General features: G+C 49.1%; 1 protein-coding gene across 5 annotated transcripts in view; it reads right to left on the bottom strand.

The window, feature by feature from the left end:
* Nucleotides 1-48: 48 nt before the first annotated feature.
* NSD1 (nuclear receptor binding SET domain protein 1) overlaps nucleotides 49-18,879 on the bottom strand; it is a 61,020-nt gene continuing 42,189 nt past the window's right edge. For 4 of the 5 annotated variants that reach the window (XM_072935199.1, XM_072935196.1, XM_072935201.1 and 1 more), the window contains exons 18-23: nucleotides 18,208-18,477; nucleotides 16,826-16,942; nucleotides 15,536-15,677; nucleotides 15,009-15,115; nucleotides 11,694-11,898; nucleotides 49-8,795 (exon numbers count right to left, since the gene is read on the bottom strand). In XM_072935199.1, the coding sequence (XP_072791300.1) occupies nucleotides 6,490-8,795; nucleotides 11,694-11,898; nucleotides 15,009-15,115; nucleotides 15,536-15,677; nucleotides 16,826-16,942; nucleotides 18,208-18,477 (3,147 nt within the window). In that variant the 3' untranslated portion in view covers nucleotides 49-6,489. The remainder of the gene's footprint in view (nucleotides 8,796-11,693; nucleotides 11,899-15,008; nucleotides 15,116-15,535; nucleotides 15,678-16,825; nucleotides 16,943-18,207; nucleotides 18,478-18,879) is intronic. The other variant, XM_072935195.1, reaches the window with a different exon arrangement.

Here is an 18,879-nt window from a genome sequence, read left to right as displayed (position 1 = left end):
TCCCCTCCCTGCCTCCCCCCACTCAGCAAGACAAACCACAAGAGGACATCGAGAGTAAAGTTAAACTTTACTTTACAGTAATTTTTCTTCTATATACAAAGAATTACAGTACATGTTCTGGGAGCACCTGGGCAGGGCAACCCTCTTTTCATGATAAGTTTCACATACACAGCCAACAGTCTAAGGGGAGCAAAATTAAAGTAATCAATGGTCCAAGACTCTCCCCTCTCCCTCTTCTAAAAATAATATACATGCTGGAAATATGTAGTTTACTCTCACCTGCTCTGACATTCCTTCTTACAACTGACAGACGACTCCTGTCCAGGGCTGAGCACCCCTTTGTCCCCCCTGCAGCGCTCCAGTGCTGGCCTCTGCCTTGGCTGGGATTCTTGACTCCTGATGTGTTTCCCTCTGCCTGAGCCTGCAGAACAGGACCCTGAGGGGGACCCCCATTCACTGTCACCCGTGGGCAGCAGACCTCAGAGGGGAAGGGAGGCAGCATGGGGCTGCTCACACCAAGGTTCTTCCCATGAGCAAACCTTTCACTCATGGCTCCAGCACAACTTTCGCTGCTGCCATGAGTGGCCCCCCATGTCCCTGGGCAGTGAGGAAGGGGCAGTGGGCAGCCACCCTCCCCAGGGCCCTTGGCTAGCAGGCAGCCAGGACCCAGCTGGGAGCACACAGTGCTGGAGGGTGGCAGGGACAGCAAAAGCGAGGCACGGCGCCCAGCATGGTCAGTGTCTTGGGGGCGAGCAGGCTGGTGGGACAGCGAGCTCAGCACCACGGATGTGCAGGGCTGGGAGCACCACTGCAGCAAGGCTTCCATGGCCCCTCGCAGGGAGAGCCATCCCCACCATCCCACCTCCCACCCTCAGCTCCAGCCATGCTCCACCTTAAGCCTCCCGGTGTGCTTGCTGCTTTTCCTTTTAACAAGTTCCCAGTGTCTACAAAAAATACACAAAACCCAGTTCCTTGAAGTCAACAACTCGGAAACATCAGAAAAAGAAATAAAAACTGAAACCAGCTCAGTACCAAACGGACACGAAGAACATGCAGTAGCGGATGCCTGCTTGCTTCACGTGGCTCCACGGGCTCCCCACGGGGCTCAGTGGCACACTGGTTTAGTCTCAAAGCCACCATAAACTGAAGGAACCGAGTAGCTCCTTGTCCTGTTTCAGTCACAGTTGCTGAAGCCCGACCCCAGCTCCACAGGGATGGGATCAGCTGGCCAAGAAGCCCCAGCCCGAGGGCCAGGAGGTGAGTCCAGCCCTACTGTGCTAAGCTGCCAACGGTTTACAATAGCACCACAATAGCCCAAGGGCTTTGCCAAGGGCGAACATGATTAAAACTTTACCTTGAAATAGGCCATAGCAACACCCATTTCTCAGATTTCCCTAGGAGGTAGATTCAGTGCTGTAGGGACTGTCCATCACTGCTGCTCCTCCAGCCCGAACTCACACAATCTGTCCTGTTCCCCCGGCACCAAACTTTGCTTACATCACTTCTGTAGGACCTGGAGCAGGAATCTTGCATCCTCCCATCTCCTGCCACCCCACAGCTGAGACTGCTGCTGAAGCCAGGCACGTGGCAGAGCAGTCCCCAAGCTCCAGTGTCCCATGTCCCAGGCCCAGGGAGCCCCAAGCACCCATCAGCCCAGCTGTGCTGCTGCAGGAGGAGCACCCTTGGCTGCAAATGCTGCCACCAGCGTTACCACTATCACAGGAGGGTGGGTAACTAGCGCGGGCAAAGCCTGGGAGAACAAACACAACATCCCCCCGTACTTTCAGAGTAGCTGCACGATTTGCCACTTTGCTTTAACACTCACTGGCTAGCAAAGGCCAAAAGCCTCATCAGTAATTTAGGGCAAAGCACATTACAAGCAGGTTACAATTATGGTTATTCCAAACATCAAGCAAAATCAGAAGATAAGGCTGAAATTAAAAATAAACAGAAGATGTTGAAGGTCTGAAGTTTCTCAAACTCTCCCTGCCCTGTCACAACACTGGCTGTGGTGTCCAGATAGGATGGGCACACCCAGAGCATGCTCAGGGCTAACACACTGCCAAGAACATCAAGGTTAGGGCTGCTTTTTCTTTCTCTTCCATTTTCTTTTTCTGTGAAACTAAGCTGAAGCTTTTCTAGCATATGCACTGTCTCACTTTAGTTCTTTAATGTCCTTTACATTCAATCACGTCTCTTACCTCCCAAACTTTAACACCAGCCACACCTTCAGAGCCTCTGCCTGCAGGGGTTTAACCCTGAATGAACGTGTGCTCCCACAGTACCACCCAGATGCTTTGTGTACTGAAGTGACTCTGGTTCCTGTGGAGCTTTTTTTGTTAAATAGGAAAAGTTTTAATTGGAGAATAGCAATAAAGCAAGCTACCATGAGCTAATTTGCATCAGGAGACGTGCATAGGTGATTATTCCTTACAGTGATAACCTCCTGCTAGATTCACCAGAGCCCTGGCTGACAGTGGGCACTGGGGAAGATGGGACAAGCCATGCAGAACAATGGCCTGTGTGTGCTCCCCTCCTGCCCACACATCCCACACGTCCTGTGCTGGCTCCTCCTCTGCAACCCTCATCCCGATGGGGCACAAGGCCCTGACCACGCTGCTACCCCTCATCAGAGCTCCTCTGTCACCAAAGGGCACCTGGGACCCTCCTGCCCACAGAGGAAATCCAACACTAAAGTGGGTCCTCCAGTGGGGCGGAGGCCACGGGCCCACTGCTGACCCCAGCCCACTGCTGACCCCAGCCCACTGCTCTGAGCAGGGGCAGCAGTTATCCTGGCAGCAGGGATGTTGACCAGCAAAGTGCTCACACAGGAGCAGAGCCTGCATCCCCTTCAGAAATGGGAAGAGGGAGCCACTCCTACCAGGAATGAGTCTGGAAAATTCCTGTGGGCCACCGTGGGACACCAGGGAAGGGACAGAGGTAATTACACCCTTGATTCTGCTTCTACAGTGCTCCACACCAGTGAATCAACACAGGAGTCACCTCTCACCCATCTTGGGTGCAATTAGGGCTGACCCAGGACTAAGTGACGAGGTGACTGGATCCCTCCAACGCAGCAAGAGAGCATCACAACCTTGGCATGGAGCTGTTGCACAGGTCTGAGCCCAGCTCGAGGCTGCAGCAGTGTCTCTCCCACAAAGCCTGCCATGGGTATGGGTTACCTTGCCTCTACCCTTTACTTTTAAAATCCCCTGTGATTCAGACTGGCTGAATTCTGAAGGCAGTAACAAATGGCAGCAAACTTACCCAACTGCTTCAACACAGACATGTCCCGCTCCTCCTCCAAGGCAGTGCTGCCAGCTGCCACCAGTGAGTCACCTTGAGTACAGAAGATGCCCACATTTCCTTCACAGGGGTTTTGCTGCCTGAAGCTGTTCCCCAGCTCATGCTCCCTAATGAGGGCAGGCTGGACAAAGGCAGGGCTGCTGGAACTTCTCTCTACAGCTGGTCAGGCCTTGTCTACATGACCCAGGAAAGCCCAGAGACTCCCAAACGCACCATTACTTCCTCTGAAAAGCCCTTCTGATCTGACAGATCATCGCCCAAGGCTCCAGCAAGGGTGAAGAGGGAAGAGCAGCTTCCTGTCTTCCTCCTTCAGTGACGTTCCTCAACACCAGTTTTGCCAAGCAGTCTCCTAGCTATGCTGAACTCAAGTTTCCAACAGTAGCTGCAAGGTAAGAAGCCAAAAACCCAGATCCTTGTGGAAAAGGGAGACAAGAAGAGAGACAGGGTACAGTAGCTGCAACAAAGTAGGCTGTGGAAAATGCCATGCAAAGGTTTAATCCATATTCACTGTTCCAAACAAGCTTTTGGGTAAGCACCTGCTGGCATGAAAGGCGGCTGCTGCCATGAGCCTCACCCTGCTACGTGAGCCCGTGATTTATAGAAGTGATTTTTTTCAAACCTGCTCTTGTGAGAATTCACTGAGAACTTCTCCATTTTACAGATTTAAAAAAGCCTGCACCAAAAATATTCACAGTTTATTTTTTCATGAAACAAGTAACTAGTTAACACGTGACAATGCGAAGCGGAGGTGGACAGAGCAGTGCAGAGACCTCTCTGGTTACAGTGGGAGCTAGCTGGGCGCTGGCACTGAGGAAACCCTACTTACACAATCTACATGACTAAGTCCAGCTCATGGAAGGCTTATAAATGTAAATTCAAGATTTATTTTCCTTCTCACACATGATAAATACTTAATATACTGAACGCCATAATTTTTTTTTCATTTTTGTTTAAAAACCTTAATGAATGCCCTTAAAGTAATCTTCTCTCTCAATGGATCTGAGTTGTCCTGATTCCCTTTGTGGAGGAGTCACGCAGAAATGCTTGCACTTCCCTAGTTTCAGCAGCAAGCAGGAACTGACCTGCCAGTCTTCCCGGAAAAAAAACAACATTAAACAAGTAAGTTTCCATAAGCCATAAAGCTTTTCCAAGTTGTGAGCTATTCTACAAAGCATCTGAAATGATTTGGACTAGAGAAGAAATAGCACTGGTAATGTCCCCTTGTGCCCAGCACACCCGGCCTTTACAGCAGGACGTTGTCTCAGGGTGCACACATCAGGAAAGGAGAACGGATCAGGATTTGTCTTGGTACAAGGTGTCTGCCTCCTTTCACAGAAAACGGCAAAGCTCATGACTGCCTGCTCTGGGAGCAGCAGGCACTTGCAAGCCAGGTGGGAACAAGGACCTGCTCCCATGCTGGAGAAAGGAGGTCAGCATGGGGCTGAACTCTCCCTTCCTTGGGAGGGGCCTGTGGATCTGCCTGGAAGAAGAAGAAGGATACACACACTGGAGCTGCGCAAGGGTCTGGCTGCAGCAGGGAGATCCGAGGCTGCGGCCCCAGATCGGTGGAGCTCAGGTAATTACAGAGGTAATGTGTTGTGAGAGTGGGGAAAAGCTGGTCAGCAGCGTTTCCTCGGCAGGACGCCAACCCTATCCAGGCCAGGCAGTGCCACCAAAGGACGTCTGTCCTCCTCCTGCCTGCGAGGGTGCCGGTGGTCACAAGATGCTGCAGGTCCCTGGGACTCTACTGCCTGCCCCACGAGCACCACAGCCAAGCCAACTTCTGCCTCAACGCTTGAGTGAACGGCTTTCAGAAGGACTAGTCTGGACACCAGCCCGATGACCACCAGGTACTAAACATCGCCTTCACTGTAAAAGGGAGAAGAGAAAAAAAGAAAGCCAGCCAGCTGCTGGAGCCCACCGTGTTCCAGTGTGAGAACTACAATTCAGTTGGATGGACACACACACGCGCACGCACACATGCACACCGACACAGTCCAGTTAATTCAAGTCTCCTTTGGTTGTAGAAGAGTTAAGCCAGAAGCTACACAAGGGGAAGGTGTTGAGATGGGTCCCGATCCAGCTAGGGCACCCTTGTCTCTGTGCTGTGCAGTGAGCAGGACATGCTTGGCTTGCTGCTGGCAAGACCAGGTGTTATAGGAACGCGTTCTGAACACATCTGAGGCAAAGGGAGAAAGGACTGCTCAGTCCGCTGGCTCACGCTGACAACAGAGCTCTAGAAGAGACTGGATGGAAATTTGAAAGGGAGCACTGTCCCTCTGGCAGGGCAGTGCTCAGCACCTCCAGGAACCCACTCTGCTCTGCTCAGCTATTGCTGCGTTATGGGTCACTACGTTGTCAAGTGCAGGAAAACACTCCGCGTGTCCTGTGCTAAAGGATTAAGACACAAGAATGAAAAACTTCCCAGATGACTTCTTCCAAGATCTCTCTTTTCCCTGACTTCCTCCAGATTTCCCGCTTCTTGGGCCTAGCCAGTCGCAGCTCTGTAAAAAAGGAGCCTGAATGGATACTGCCTATTGCTGGAGAAAACTGCACTGAGTGAGCGCAGGAGCTCCTCTCCCATCTCACTGGAGATGATCCCTGTCCTTGAGCAAACCACACACACAGCATGTCCCGGTAAACACATGGACAAACCTCGTAAAGCAACGCTCTGCAGGGACAGAGACCTGGCCAGGTGACATAAAATCCTTTCCCTGCTTCTGGAATCTGGCAAGGACACACACCTGACTGCTCACTGTGTGATCCCTGAAACATCTCCAGTGCCAGGGCAGCCTGACTGATCCATTTTCTTTAAATGCAGTAACAAGAGCAAGGCCCCTGGCTGTGCCTAGGAACCCACCTACAAATCAAACCTGGAGCTTGAACACGCTGGATCAGTAATGTGACCATTTCAATGGAATTGGAGATTTTTACCCAGAGTGGACTCTTTATTTCAGCTCTACCATTTGTAAAAGGAAGATGAGAAGGTCACAGATGCTCTCTTCCTTTGGCTGGGCCAGACTCAGATTTAAGAGAATGTCCTTGCTCGTGTCACAAGAGAATATGGATGGGATGTGCATGGGTTAGGGGCTGGGCTCAGGGAAGTGAATAAAAAAAACAAAACAAAGATTCCCCCTCCCTAAACATTAAACGACTGAAACCTGCCTCCCATATTCACCAACCTCACTTTGGCTCTGAGTCAGCCAACTCACGACAGACAGAATCCTGGTTACGGGCTAGCGCTGTGTTTTGCTCAGGCAAAGGGTCCTGCCCCCGAGGAGTCTGTACATTTCCATTCAGCCAAGCAATCTGATCAATTGTCTGAACGTTCGTGACAATCCACGGCATCCGCTCCGGGGGCACCGGCGCTTCCCTGGCTGGCCGAGGGGTCTGCTCGAATGCACACAATCTCTCTGATGTCCACGGGGTCTGCTCTGAGGGGGCTGAGGCCACTTCCCAGCTGGCCTGAAGGGTTGGCTCTGGTAGTTTCTCTGCTGTCCGGGAAGGCTGCTCCGCAGGCGTCAGGGTTTTCGTGGTGGACCAGTGGCTTTGCTCATGCGTCTGTAGTTTCTCTGTAGGCCAAGGTACTTGTCCAACCTGTGTCACCACCTTCCCAGCAGACCAAGAGATCTGCTCCCCAGCTAACATGGTCCTCTCTTTCTGCTGAGGACTCAGCTCCATGGCTGGGGCTCCTCTCTCCTTCAGCTGAGCGTTCTGGTCGACGGGACGCAGCGCCTTCTCCGACAGCAACAGCCTCGGAGCTGATGCAGCTAGAGGCTTGTCCAAGGCTTGAGGCCGAGGAGCCACAGCAGGAGCCAGCTTATCTGATGCCTGAGGCCACGGGGCTGTAGGAGCAAGAGGCCTCTCCAAGAGCTGAGGCCGAGACACCCCAGAGCTGAGAGCCTTTTCCAAAGGAAGAACCCGCAGGGCCCCAGAGTCGGCAGCCTTCTCTGGAGGAAGGGGTCGCAGCACCCCGGGGGAGAGAGACTTCTGCGTGAGCGGGATCCGAAGGGCCCCTGAGCTGAGACCCTTCTCTGTGGGCAGGACATGTGGTGAGTGGGAGCCAGGGGCCTTCTCAGTGGGCAGGATCTGAGGCATACCCGAATCAGCAGCCTTCTCTGGAGGCACGGGACAGGGTGACCCAGAGCTGGGAGACTTCTCTGTGTCTGGGACCCACACTACCCCAGAGAAAGAAGCCTTTTCTAGAGGCAAGGATTGTGGTACAGCTGATCCAGGAGCCTTCTCTGAGGGCAGGATCCGTGAGACTGGGGAGTCTGGGACTTTTTCAACGGAAACAGACCACAGCACCTCAGGACTGGAAGCCACCTCCAACGCTGGGACCTGCGGCACCACAGAGCTGGAAGCCTCTTCCACAGCCTGTGGCTGCGGACTCTGGGCAGAGGAATCGTCCAGCGGCTGGAGCTGATCGGCCTCAGGAGGCTCATCCTCCGGCTGGGACTGCAGCATCCCCACCGTGGTGAGGAGTCTGTCAGACAGGGGAGGATGCAGGCATTTCACGGGGAACTCATCCAGCAGCTCGGGCTGCTGCTCCCTGCTGTCAATGAGGGATTTGTCCGATAACTCCAAAACCTCGGGGGCATCAGGAGCCTCATCTGACAGCTGGAGCTGCAGGTCACCAGCAGTAACAAGTGACGCGTCCACCGGGGACTGCGGCGATCCCGGAGGAGATTTGCTCGGCAGCTGAGGCTGCGAGGCCTCACTGGAGGACTCGTCCAGCGGCCAGAGCACCGCGTTGCTGGGAGGTTTGTCGGGCTGCTGAGGCCGCAGCGCCACAATGATGGGCTGCTTCTCTGACTGCAGCCTCAGGGACAGGGCAGCCTGGGGCTTGTCTGATGGCTGCAGGCGGAGTGACAGGGTGGTGGGAGGTTTGTCCGAAGGCTGAAGCCGGAGCGAGAGGGTGGTGGAGGGTTTGTTGGATGGCTTCAGCCTCAGTGACAAGGTGGCGGGGGGTTTATTTGACGGTGGCAGTCTCAGAGCCAGGGTGGCAGGTGGTTTGTCTGGTGAAGGTAGCCTGAGGGCCAGGGTGGTGGGGGGCTTGTTTGATGGCTGCAGCCTCAGGGCAAGGGTGGTGGGGGGTTTGTCTGAAGAAGGCAGCCTCAGCGCTAGGGTAGCAGGGGGCTTTTCTGGTGACTGCAGTCTGAGGGCCACAGACTGAGGTAGGCTGTCCTGGGGCTGAACACTCAGGTCTGTGTCTGCCTCTGTGTCTGCAGGCAGCTGCTCTGGTGGCTGGGTGTCCTCGCCGTTAGTCAGGTCTTCTATGGGAGGCGCATACTCACGGATTTCTCCTGGCTCTAAAGGGTGAGGCCCACAGGGATCATGCTCTGTGCAGCATAATCGTCCATCCAGCTTGGAGATGAAGAGCATTCCTTCCCGGTGCTGCTTGCAGAAGGACCTGGGGCACATCTCGCAGAACGAAGCTGCTTCCTTACCACACACGTCACACTGATGCCAGGGGCACTCCCACTTTCCTGCAGCATGGACATGGGAGAAAAAACACACCTTAGGAGTAGGACAAGGGCAAGAGACAAAGGCCTGCTGCAAGAGAGTTCAGGGGAAAGTGAGAACGCTCCTGTAATACCCACATACAATTCTACATGGCCTCTTCAGTTTCTGCCTTAGCTCGACAGGCAATTAACATAAATCTGCATTCTCAGAAGCAGCAAGGGCAATGATCATCATGACAAACACAAGCCACATCAGCTCAGACCAAAAACCCACCTGGCTCCTGCACAGCACTAACTAGACAACAGAGGTATCTAGAGAGGAGCAGACATCCCCAGTTTTCACATCTCTGTAGCGCTAATTTTGATAGAAAATGGCAGAGGTTATCTGTGCACAACACCCAAAGGACTTTTAAAGCAAACATGTCAGATTCATCTTTTAATCCTGGGTCAAAAACCACCCTTCCTGTTTTTTAGAAAGAAGAAGTGAGAGAGCAGTGATCACAAGGGGCATGTTTCTATTGTCTCTGAACTCAAAGGCACATCCTTAAGCTCTGGCCATGTATGGCCACGATAAAACAAAGCTGCCCTCCCAGCAGCTCCATCTTCACAGCAAAGCTATTGACCATCAGTACCAATACCACCAGCAGGCAAAACACATTACACTTCAGAGACCGCGGCTTTTCTCACTTGTAATTAACCTCACTGGCTCAGCCTCCTGCTCCCTCAGCCAAGGCTGTGTCTGGCTATACCAAACACTTCCACTTCATGGATACAACCAGACACATGCTGAGCTCCTGTCCTCTCACCACAGGATGAGCGAAGATGTTTTTCCAAATACACCTCCTGTCTCTGTGCTCTCCCAGCACCCCACATCCCCCATCTCTCCTGCTCCCTGCCTTGCTGTGGGGAGCAGCTCCTCGCAGAGCAGCCCTGACACAGAGCTCTGAGCCAGAGGGCAATCACAGACACCAGCCAGGCCAGAGCACTTCCCAGCCTGCCTGAACCAAACCCACAGACCTGTGGCTACAGCTCCTTTCCAGGGAGGCTGGTTCCTGCAGCACAGACTGAGCAGCTGTGGCCATTGCTCCCCGGGCTTGTGCAACAGCAGCTCTCCACTCCCCTCTCTCACGCTGCTTTCCCCCTGGGGTTGAAGGCAACATGTACTAAGTTTTTCCCCTCCTTTGAAGCCAGTCCAAGGCTTCTGTTCCAGTCTCAAAATATGCATGCTGCTCTTATGTGTCTTTTCCAATTTTTCAGCATTTTTTTCTAAGTGAGGATGTTTAACACTTCCCATGGTCTTCCCTGCTCCTGGCTCATGGTGCTGCAGCACAGACTGTCACTGCTCCCCTTGCACCAGCAGCATCCCAGAGACCCACACAACACTGCAAAGACCCTGGGACCATTCTTATAAAGGTCATTTGTACAGACGGAAAATTTAAAAAGTCAAAACCTGCTAGTTTGTTGCAGGAAGGATAAATCCTATCAAACCACTCTAATGGTCTTGGACAGGATAAAAAGGTCTAATGAATAAGCACCCTCTCCAGGGACAGCCTGGAGCTCTTGCAAGTAAGATCACACAATTAGCAAACATGCAAACAAGCAGGAAATTGCAATTACTTGACAGCAATGCCCATGGCAGAGGAAACATTTGAAGTAGAAAGTGCTGAACCTTTCATGTCCTGAATGATACTCTGAGGAGCAGGCCATGAAAATCACTGCCTATGTATAAAAGGAGTAAAATTGCTCTAACTGACTGAAAATCATTCTCAAAAAACAGTTATTAATGGTCTTGTGGCAAGCTGAGGAGCCATTTCACATTACATCCTTCAGGAGTGTATTTTAATCTGTACAATTATTTAAATTTCTTAAAGCAGAACAGTAAATACTCTTACAGATACAGGTAGGTAACATTGAACCTGTAAGGGACTGCAAAAATCCATTTGGACAGGTTCAGAATTTAAACTGGACAAATGCTCTCGCACCAACAAGGTGTAATTAAAGCCAAGTGCAAAACAGGATTGCAAGAGGAAGAAATAAATATGAGAAAATTATCAAGATGAAAACTCAAGAAGGATAAAGCAAACCATCAACATCACATAAGTTATTTTTGCAAAACAACTAAAACATAATTTCCAAAGGCATTTTATGTAAAAACAATTTTTCTCTTCTGTCAGAACAAAGCAAGGCCTCAGCTGCAATGCTGTTAAAATACTTGTTTCCAGTTTTAAAAAAATGTGTAGGCAAATGGGACACAGTCCTGAGTAGATCAAGAATAAAACCTTCAGGCTATGTTTGTACAAGCCAGAAAAGGACTGAGACAACAACCTTCCACTATATAAAAAAATGTATCAGAGAGCTGGCAATCCTTTGTGTTTTTAAGTCAGGCTGTTAGAAGAGACTTTGCAAATGGAAAGCAGGGGAACAGGCTGGAGGCTGGACTGTACTTTTTGAGTATATTTTTATTTCAAATTTTTGCCCTTGTTTCACTACAAACTAGAATATGCTTTGGTACTATGAGAAAGATGGCTATTCAGACATTTAAGAGATTCTTTTCTAGCTCATATTTTCCAGCAGTGCTTGTACTCACAACTGTCCTCAGCTTCGGGAAAACAGTCAGTGTGATGACCAATGCCTCAGCTATTGTTAGGATTGTGCTCTGCCAGACCCCAGGAATGGGGTCATTTCACAAGCACCATATCTTAGGCAAGGACCAGCTCCCCCTTCAGCAACTAGTTCACCTTTTGCAGTCACAGTGGGGTGCAAACCAGGGCTGGGTTGGTTGGACAACAAGATCTGTTCAAGTGAGAAAGATTTCTCTAAATGTTAAGATGCTGTGAACAGAGTGCAAGGTCACGAGCAGCACCAGGACACCCAGAGCCAACACTGTGACCCAAGCAGCGCCCAGCTGTGCAGAGCACTGACCTGCAGGTCTCTTGGTCAGGTTGAGGCAGTCAGCATGGTACACCTTGGGGCAGCCTGACTTCTTACAAGAGACCAGCTGCCCTCCGTCCCCGCAGCTGAAGCACTCGTCCTCCCGCTCCTTCATCACCTCCGCCTGCGACCTGCGCTTCATCTGCGGCCGCCTCTTGAGCTTCTTGGATTTCTCCTCGCTGAGGCTGGGCTGGCTCTGGGGGTGAAAAGATGTTGGTTAATGCAGGGTTCTGCCCCATTCACCTGCTCCCTTCCTGCTGCAAACCCTGCTGACACAAATCCCACTGCCAGCTATACCTGAGACCTGCGTGGCACCTCTGGTGCTACTCGGTTTTTGGCAACCAAGTTACTACAGGAACTAGCTCCCAGTTATTTTGAAAGAGCTTGGAAGTCATGCAGCAAAGCTTGACTGGACATGGAATTTATATAACCAGCAACAGCAGAATGAGGAGCTGGGGCTGCCTGGTGTCACTGAGCTCGTGCCACCAGTCCCAGACTCTTCAGGTCAAAGCAGTCAGGTCTCCTGGCACACATGACTCATAAGGAGTCTACCCAGAGCCTTCCTGCACTTTTTCACATTCATCACTTCCCTCTCCATTTCCAGTATGAATTTATCTGTCATCAGTTTAGACCTTTGTTCTTGTGTCACTGCTGCTCTTTTGCCCCAGAATCGCAAAATCTTTACGGTTGGAAAAGACCTCCAAGATCAAGTTCGACATTTGAAACTTTTATATCTCCCTGAAGAAATCTCTGGGACACACTCTCCTGCTTGCAAACTGAAACTTTCACAGTCTGCACACTCAGTCTTCTCAGTGGCTTTTCTCTGCCCTCATTGAGTATATTTATCCCAAACAACAATTACAGAATTACACATGCTACCTCAGATAACACATCACAGACAGTGTACAGAGACATCAACATTTAGCCAAAAGAACAGGAAATTCCCCCAAAGCACTGCCCCCATTTGCTTGTTTCAGAGCTGGGTCACACCACAGCTCAGTCCTGTGGCAGCTAAGCAGCACAGTGGCTCCTTCTCTACCACGACTGCCCAGCTATGACCCTCTCATGGTGGATTTGTTTCTGCTGTTAACCTCTCCAGGTGTGAATATCCAATTGCCATTCCCTCTATATGCAGTTATTCATTTGCAACTGCCCCATCCTCTCACTCTCTCATGCCAATGATAACCAAACTCTGCATCATCAGTACAGTTAAATTATCAGTGTAGTGAAGTAACTACAACTGGACCCAGGACAGGCAATTAAATGGTTCAAGTGCTCTCTTCTCTGGCCTAAGGCTTCCTCCAACCCTGCTCTTCCAGCTCCCCCTCCAAGCCAGGCTGAGCCTCCCATTGTGTGCAACACTCAACTCCACAAAGATGACGCTTCTTGCCCTCAGCCCTGACCTTATCAAAGCACCATCAGTTTAGTTTATCTAAGGAGACATGAGCTAAATTCTGTGCCATTTTCTACATCTCTTTGTGTTCAAATATGTGTTCTCCATGCAGGATATATCTGTGTTTTGAGACGATGCCTATGAAGCAATTTTTACATCCCTTATTCTGCAAAAATATCGTGCATAATATTTTCATCACCAAAACATTTAAAAACCTTGGTCTCCAGACCTACAATTTCAGAACTTTGCAGTTGGCTATTCAGCTTTCCTGTCACCAAGGAGTTTACATCTCTTGAGTGTTTCCTTCCTCTTCACATGTTGATGTTTCTGCTTTCATTCCCCCTGACAATGGGGACAAGCTGGGCCTTTCTTATCACTGAAAATACAGGCAATGAAATTCCTCCACCTAAACTATGCCACCAATTTTCAAGCCTAGCTCCTTGGCCACCTAATTACAGAGAACAAGAAAATCCCTTCACAGCTAATTTGAAATGTCTAAGAGAGGTCTAACAGCTGGACTAAGCTGATTCCAACTTGCTCCCTGCAGTACCATAGACTCCCAAACATTCTTCCACACTCTCTGTTAGAAGGCACTTTTAAGAGTGAACTTGAGTATAATCAGTTTTATCTTGCTGTATCTTCAGAAAGTTTAAAAATGCATCTATTGTGAGAAGATTTTTTTTTAAAAAACACCCCAAGGTACTGTTTTCTCGGTGCTGTTCCTTAGCCCATCTCATCAAGATGGAACGAGTTGCCTCAGATATCACAATGGAACATGAATGCCAACTAAAGGGCACCTTTCTCTCATTTCCATCGTGCAGCCTGCAATTTCAAGGCAAAAATGACAGTCAAACCATGTATAACACAGGGGCAGCACAAAATCAATTGAACTTTAAATTGCAACCCGAAAAAGAACTAAATACATCAGATGTACCACTCCCCTCATCTGTCAGCTTCTGAAGACATCCATTTTTTAGTTTTGTAAGCTAATTTTTATCAAGAACTAATCTCTGGAGAATTCATAAAACCTTCCCTATATATTGATGGGACTCAACAACTGTGCCACTGGAGGTTTTTAACCCTTAACTGTGGGCACGGCACGATCCACATGCCAGAGCAGACTGATTTGGTGAAGCACTTGTAACAAACCAACAGCTGAGACATAGATTTAGCAGGTGACAGCTGGGAACTTGGCCAACTGCTCCTGTTATTTCCTTTTCCCAGTGAGAACCAGCTCACACAAGGAGGTAATTGAAATCAATTCCTGTTACTGCAACACTATAGTTACAAATCAAAGCCTTCAAAATATCGAGTTCTAAAAGCTGGTGGTTTTCCAACTACAGATATGGTAAATGTCTTATGTCTGTCTGATGTGTAAAAATCACTCATTTCATTAAACCCAGACTAAAACCAAGAACTTTACTGCAGAATGCATGGTAAAGTAGCAGCATTCTGGTTCTAAGCAATTTCAGTGTGAAGGAATGTGAGTTTGCTGGCCTTCCATGCATGCTCACAATTTACTCAAGCCTTTACTTTGGGAAATGGGCTGAGTTGTGTTTTCTTGGTTATTTAATAAAGTCTTTCCCATGCCTGTCCTTTGCTCCTCTGGTGCTATGGAAAATGTCATGATAAGAAGTAGAATATTTAAGAAAAAATACTAAAGAACCACTCTCTTTCTCTTATTCTTTCAGTGTAAAATAAAGCTTCCTGCCATTATTTATAGCAACTCTGAAACTGAAGACTAAACTTGCTCTCTCAGAATGAAAACTCGAATATTTAACTAATTTCAAGCACTGTTCCCATGGCCACACTTAAATGATCTCTTCAACAGGAAACGTCTGCAACCAATGATTGATACACATCTATGCAGAGAGGCAATCTGGAAGAACAAAAGCTTAAAGCATGCATCATACCTTTGGCCTTACTCCTAGGAAGCCACTGCAGTTTGGTGCACCACATTTACAAACGGTCTTTCCATTTCCCAAACACTCCAGATTGTAGTTAAAAGTCAGCTCAGTCCCTGGCACAAAAGCAGATCAAAACCCAGCGAGTTGTTAATGAATTACAGAGAAGACAGAATGTTTTACTGCTGAAGTAAAAGCACTTTTTAAATACAATGCCACAAGTCACTTCCACCACTACACGCAAGACACCAAACTATTTCATCTCCCCCAAAGATCAGTGTAGATTGAAAATTCAGTGCAACCCCTCACCCCTACCACATTTTACAGCTAAAAAGGGCATTGATTCTGTAGCAGGACCCTGTATCAACCTCCACTGATACCATGGCTGTGTGTTTCATTACGTTAGTGCTGCTGTTAAGCCTCATTAATACCCCTATGAAAATAAAAATTAAATCCTCTTCCAGAGAGCTACAAACCCTCCCTTTTCCTTACAGAACCCCTGAGACTACTGCAGGCATTAACAGTGTGCTCCTTACCAGCTTTGATATTTACAAGTGCGAAGAGCCCGACCCGAGTGTCACCATTCACACACCATTTCTGAGTCTCACAGTTGGGCTGGCAGCAATGGTTCATGAACCGAGCATAGTTGCCCTTTGGCCCAGCATCAATGATTCGATCCTGGAATTGCAAAAAAAACCCCAGAAAACCACATTTTAATCAGCTGTCATCAACCGCAATCAAGCAACTCTGATGCCTCTGGCTAGTGCTGGCAGATCACATGGCAATACAGCCTCCTGCACATCATCCTTCTCCTCAAAGACATGGGGTTCCCAAACAGCCAGGACAGTGCCACTGTTGCTTTCTGGAATACAAGGTCTCCCTGTGGCATCAGTACTGGATAATCATCACCCCAGCACACTTCCAAGGCAGTGCTTGTGGTTCCAGGCCCCAACTTCCGCTTAAAAGCAAAATAGCAGTTCCTATTTCTTACATGTCAGTGTATAGAAGGAAAACAGGAAGAGTGTGTGAGCTGAGATACACTGGTGCACAGCTTGTTGTGGGGCTGGAGAGGAGAGGGAAGCTGCAACTGAGATTTGCTTTTGTAGTATTAAGGGAGATATTAACACTTGGGTCTGCCCTCAGCCATACAAGGAAAACAAGATATGGTCAGCGTGAACTTGCAGCAGGATGAGGGGAAAGAAAGCAGTCACTGTTATCCTGACCACACTCTACAGCTTCTTCCCCATGTCTGCTTTCATGTTACCCATCTTTCCGTGGCTGAGTGACAAAGTGTGGAAAGCGGCTGACAAAACCATTTAAACCTCTGAAAATCAAGAGTTCATAGCAACAACCTGGCCTGCAGGAGCCACTGGGGACCCTGTGGGTGTAACTAAATCCATCAGTCTACTGAGAACAGCAAGACCTAAGATCTGAACTCAGATGAAGGTCTTGCTATGCCTATAACTTACCTGCCTCTTCTGGCACACACCAACCCCATTCTGGGCTCTCCAAAGTTCAGCTGCTAGGAAGGATCCCAATGTTCCCAAATTCATCCTCTTATGCAGAAGTAGGATCTACAGTCCTCAGACAACTGTCCTCACCTCTTCTGAACAAACTCAGGTAATGCCTGTTCAGACTTTCCTCCTAACCCTGAAATCCATCCTGAAGCTCCTCTACCACACATTAATTCATTTAGTAATTTCAGAGGAAATGAAGACCAGCTCATCAGCAATGCTTAGCATCTTTTTGCTACATGGACTACCATGACTTCCTTCCCATCTTTTTACTTCTGTTCAGGATGCTGGCAAGAGATTCCTTGCACATACCTTATCCAGTGTCAACATGTAGAAATTGGTAATGTCGTGCTCCTGAGCATAGCGGATTCGGGCTCGGCACTCCTCTTCGTCAATTAGCTCCCCAACATATTCATTAACAAATTCACCCTGCCAGACACAAAACAACAAGCTGATAAGACAAATTATCTGCAGGATGGAGGGATGTCTCCCTTTGTGCTAGAACTTAGCTCCTGTTTCCTTCCTAAAAATCTCTCCCTGTGCTATACAGCCAGTTTGGCCCTTAACCTTCACCAAGAGCCCTGAACCATACATCCGTTTCACATGCTCAAATAACTCAAAATAAATTAAATAAAGAACTGTGACCATCAGGTTACTCTTTGTGCCAAAGAAAGAATAAGCATCCAGGGACAGCACAGAAGTTAACCACAAGAACAGCACTTTGCTGCAAAGCTCAAAGTACTGCCCTAATTGCATTCCAGCTGAAAACAATCTCCCTTTGGGGACCAGCCACATGGAGCAGCAGGATGCACCTGGAGCACCTGCTCCTGCAGTGAGTGCAGGAGTTCTCCTGTGGTGAAGTACTGCAGAGACTGTACTCCAGCCTTTAAAGAGAACCCTAGCTCTGCTCCTGTGGGGCTAATAGGTCCCCCCACTAAATAACTGAGTGTTTCTGTTTCCAGACTGTCTGCTGAAAGTGAAACAAGCACATGGAATGGCAGAAATATCCTTTAACTTACGGCACAGCAGGCAACAAAGTTTTCAACAGGACAGACTCACATTTTGCCTCTTCTATCAAGGCCTCCCTTTTATCATGTCATCACTATTCCCTATTCAGACATTCTTCTCTTACTATGCTAATAATCCTCTGTTTCACTTTATCCTTTATTAGCTTTGGGGTTCTTTTGGATTTAACATTCCTCCTTCTTCATTCAGCACAGATGCAAGTCCAAAGAATTGCTATTCTTTGCATTTAAAAAATACATACAAGTGTTTTAGGTAGAGATAATCAGTTTCAGCAGTAATAATAGCCATGCCCAAGACACTGCCCCTTTTTTAGGATCCAAGCCCTGGTTTCTGTTTCTGACACAAGATTCTCATTCTGGATAAGCCTGGCTAGTCAAGAATGGTGGGGAGGAATAATCACTATTCCCCATATGGAAATCCTGAACATTCCATTGTTCTTACAAGCAGACTGACCAAGCAATCACCTTTCTTATCCTGTGGGACATCAACATGCAAATCATTCTCTCAGTCAGCTGAGTCAAAACACTGTCTTCAAGACTGGAACAACTAAATTAATCAGTTTGTGTCTAAATAGCATTGTAGAGCAAGAAGTCTTTTTCAAACTCAGTTTTCAAACCAATAGTGATCAAAAGAGACATGACAAAACGACAGAGAAAGAGCCCAGGTACCTTCCTGATGTCTGTTTTGGCCTGCAAGCCCCAGCCTCGTGCCAGCGTGCGGAAGATCTGCACCTCGGGGTACTGGCGCTTGGAGAAGCACTGGTTCTGGCAGCGCTCGCCAGCAGGGCACACCAAGGGGTGGCACTCGTAGAGCAGCATGCGGTTGATGCACTCCGAGTCCAGGCCGCAGGGGTTCTCGTCCGTGGGTTTGCAGTTGCAGCGCGGGATCTCGGACAGGTCTGCAGTGAAGATCTGCACCTTCCCCACCGGCCGGTTCACCTTCAATGCACACCAGGGACATGAGCTCTTGGGAGCTACAGGTTACCCCCAGGGGCACTTCTGTGCTCCACCCTCGCCTACGAGCTGTAGTGACTTAGTGACAGCGAGGGACACGACACAACAGGCACACCTGCACGTCTGGGAAATGCTATTTTGAGAGGCAGAAGGTTAGAGGAAAGAGCTCAGGAGGATGCAGGTTCCCCATTAGCATCACCTGGTGCAGTGTGTATTCTGTGACCCTGGAAGGGTGAGAGGCTGCCAAGTGTCCCCCTCCCATCATTACCGAGCCCACATCCAGCTCAGGTGGCCAGCCCAGCGCTCTTGTTGGGCACACAGTATCACTGTGATCAGCACCAAACCATTTTCTGCATCAAACTGCACCTTTTCCAGTCTGAGTGTCAG

The sequence above is a fragment of the Taeniopygia guttata genome, chromosome 13 (genome assembly GCF_048771995.1).
Source record: "Taeniopygia guttata chromosome 13, bTaeGut7.mat, whole genome shotgun sequence".
Lineage (NCBI taxonomy): Eukaryota > Metazoa > Chordata > Aves > Passeriformes > Estrildidae > Taeniopygia > Taeniopygia guttata.
Note: the sequence above shows the minus strand (reverse complement) of the source record. Positions and strands in the feature narration are given on the sequence as shown.